The 3291-nt window shown below is 40.3% G+C and overlaps 1 protein-coding gene across 1 annotated transcript; it reads right to left on the bottom strand.

Annotated features, from left to right (window-relative positions):
• Nucleotides 1-1634: 1634 nt before the first annotated feature.
• Nucleotides 1635-2827, bottom strand: LOC131540792 (uncharacterized). Its single transcript, XM_058776051.1, has 2 exons — nt 2791-2827; nt 1635-2641 (listed from the first exon to the last, which is right to left on the bottom strand). Exons 1-2 carry the CDS (start codon nt 2825-2827, stop codon nt 1650-1652), a joined length of 1029 nt encoding a protein of 342 aa, XP_058632034.1. The 3' UTR covers nt 1635-1649.
• Between the last annotated feature and the right edge of the window lie 464 nt (nt 2828-3291).

Here is a 3291-nt window from a genome sequence, read left to right as displayed (position 1 = left end):
TTTTTCTTTGGGAGCGATGAATGAAACTGAAGTACTAGACGGTGCAGAACCTACATTTGTTATTGTATTTCTAATGTTATCTATTTTATCAGTGAAGAAATTCATAAAGTCATTACTATTAACTCTTTCACCGCCAGCGTTTTTTAAAAAGTTGCCAGCCACCGCCAGCGTTTTTGATGATTTTCACCTAACTTTGACGGCCCTCAGAATATTTTCTGCTATGAATATAAGAACATGTTATATATCAAAATAAAGAACCAAGTCTCTGCTTTTACACAAAAAATTACATAAAAACTATTTTATTCTATCTTCATGTGTTCATGTTTTATGACCATTTGAACACAGGTGGGTACCATCAAAAATACAACATTTTGGACAAAAAACTGAGAAAAATGCATTTTTATCAAAGTAGTACATTTTCATGCAAAATACATTCAGATGTCATATTCTTTCACGTGTAAATAATTATATGAATAATTTAAATTGCATTCAATAAACAGAACAAACAGACACACACACACACACACAAACATATGATTATACACACACACAGGCTACATACATACATATGCATACATATACTGTACATGCACACACACAGGTCCACACACACACACACACATACGTGCACACACACACACGTACACACACACGTGCACACACACACACACACACACACACAAACATATACATACATATGATTATACACACACACACAGGCTACATACATACATATGCATACATATACTGTACATGCGCACGCACACGCACACACACACACACACACACACACACACACGTGCACACACACAAACATACACATACATATGATTATACACACACACACAGGCTACATACATACATATACTGTACATGCAGACAGACAGATAGACAGATAGATAGATAGATAGATAGATAGATAGATAGATAGAACACACACACACCCCCACCCCTATTCAGATCGACGGATCGGTTATAACTACAGATGTTTCTGTGTCTCTCTCTCTCTCACGGACTACATCGTCCCGATCAGATTCAAAATGGTCAAAGCATGATCTACATAGGCTATGATCTATATATGATCTACATTTTCTCTGACCCTCCATGTATGCCGATCGTCTTCTATTCGCACCCTAAAGACCCGGAAGTCCCGTAACTCATTCAGGAAATGCGCTAGGGCTTCCCTTACCGTAATACACCTAGAACACGGAAAGCCGTAAAAACTCGTCAATGGCGGGGAAGCGTTGTCTCTTAATTGACGAGATATCTCGTCAATGGCGTTGAAAGAGTTAAACTGTGAGGGAATATTTAGATTGGGTGGCGTCTGTTTATTTGTTATTCTAGCCACTGTGCTAAATAAAAACCTTGGATTGTTTTGGTTATTATCTATGAGTTTGTGGATATGCTCTGCCCTAGCAGCTTTTAGAGCCTTTCTATAGCTGGACATACTGTTTTTCCACGCAATTCTAAAAACTTCCAAGTTAGTTTTTCTCCATTTGCGCTCAAGATTACGAGTTTCTTTCTTGAGAGAATGAGTATAACTGTTGTACCATGGCGCAGTACGTTTTTCTCTAACCTTTTTCATATTGAGGGGGCAACAGCTTCTAATGTATTAGAGAAGATAGTGCCCATGTTGCTAGTCATTTCGTCTAGAGCTGATAAAATGTAAAAAAACTGTAACTTGAATGCAATGTAAGTCGCTTTGGATAAAAGCGTCTGCTAAATGCATAAATGTAAATGTAAATGTAAATGTCTAGTTCACGTGTATTTATGGGTACACAGAGCAGTTGAGATAAATCAGGCAGGTTATTTGTGAATCTGTCTTTGGTGGCTGGAACAATAGTTCTGCCCAGACGATAACGCGGAGCCATATAGTTAATATCGGTAATATGCAGCATGCACGATACAAGGAAATGATCAGTAACATCATCACTTTGAGGTACGATATCTATATCAGTAAGATCAATTCCATGCGATATAATTAAATCTAGCGTATGATTAAAACGATGAGTGGGCCCGGTGACATTTTGCTTGACTCCAAAAGAGTTTATTAGGTCAGTAAACGCAAGTCCTAACGCATCATTTGTATTATCAATGTGAATGTTAAAATCTCCGACAATTAGCACTTTATCAACATTAACCAATAGATCTGAGAGGAAATCTGCAAATTCTTTTAGGAATTCTGTATATGGCCCTGGTGGTCTATACACAGTAGCCAGAGCAAGAGATAGGAGAGATTTCTTTTGCATATCTGACAGTGTAACATTAAGTAGAAGTATTTCGAATGAGTTAAACCTGTATCCTGTTTTCTGAGTAACATTGAGAAAATCACTATATATTGTCGCGACACCACCGCCACGACCAGTCTGACGGGGTTCATGTTTATAACAGTAGCTTGGTGGAGTAGACTCATTTAGACCAAAATATTCATTTGGTTTAAGCCAGGTTTCAGTCAAACAAAGTACATCAAAACTATTATCTGTGATCATTTCATTTACAATAACTGCTTTGGGTGCGAGTGATCTAATGTTTAGGAGCCCAAGCTTTAGAAATTGTTTTTGTTCATTTATTTTGCATTTTTCAGGTTTAATCACGATCAGATTTTTTCTAGATCCTACATTAAATTTATATGTTGACCTCACTATTCGGGGAACAGATACAGTGTGTATAGATTGGACAACGCAAGTACTTCTGTCATTTAGGAGAGTAGAGAAAAAGCCATCATAGCAGTTATTTGAGAATTGGCTTACTAGTCAGATGGAGCGTAGCGTCCTGGAGATGTTGTCCGACAGGAGTTCGGCTCCGACTCTGCTGGGGTGCAGGCCATCAGCACGGAAAAAGCCTAGAACGCTCCCAGAAAAGATTCCAATTATTAACAAAGAGCAGTTTCTGTTCTTTACACCATGACAATAACCATTCGTTTAAAGCAAAAAGTCTACTGAACCTTTCGTGTCCTCGTCGATACGTGGGAAGCGGTCCTGACACGATGATCGTCGTCGCGGGCGATGTGCTGCGTACCGTCTCGATCAGGCTCCTGAAGTCCCTCTTCAGTGTCTCCGTCTGCCGCAGCTTGGTGTCGTTAACCCCCGCGTGCAGCACGACAGCGCCGATGCTCTCGTCGCCCTTCAGGATCACGGGTATCTGCGCAGAAACATCGAGAACACGAGCACCAGGGAAACAGTGAGTGTGCACTTTACCTTCAGCTAACGTAGCACGGACGTGCCGGACGATGGAGTCTCGGACGATCACAGCGTTGCGTTCCGTCTCGCGGAGGGGAGCGAAGCGGTTCCG

The sequence above is a fragment of the Onychostoma macrolepis genome, chromosome 05 (genome assembly GCF_012432095.1).
Source record: "Onychostoma macrolepis isolate SWU-2019 chromosome 05, ASM1243209v1, whole genome shotgun sequence".
In the NCBI taxonomy this organism is placed as follows: domain Eukaryota; kingdom Metazoa; phylum Chordata; class Actinopteri; order Cypriniformes; family Cyprinidae; genus Onychostoma; species Onychostoma macrolepis.
The sequence above is the reverse complement of the archived record's forward strand: the minus strand, read 5'-3'. Positions and strand labels throughout refer to the sequence as shown.

Coding starts and splice junctions, on each gene's coding strand:
- LOC131540792 (XM_058776051.1), bottom strand. CDS start 2,827: ATGGCCTGCACCCCAGCAGAGTCGGAGCCGAACTCCT. Junction 2,642..2,790: donor AGAGTCGGAGCCGAACTCCT/GTCGGACAACAT, acceptor TTCCCCGAATAG/TGAGGTCAACATATAAATTT.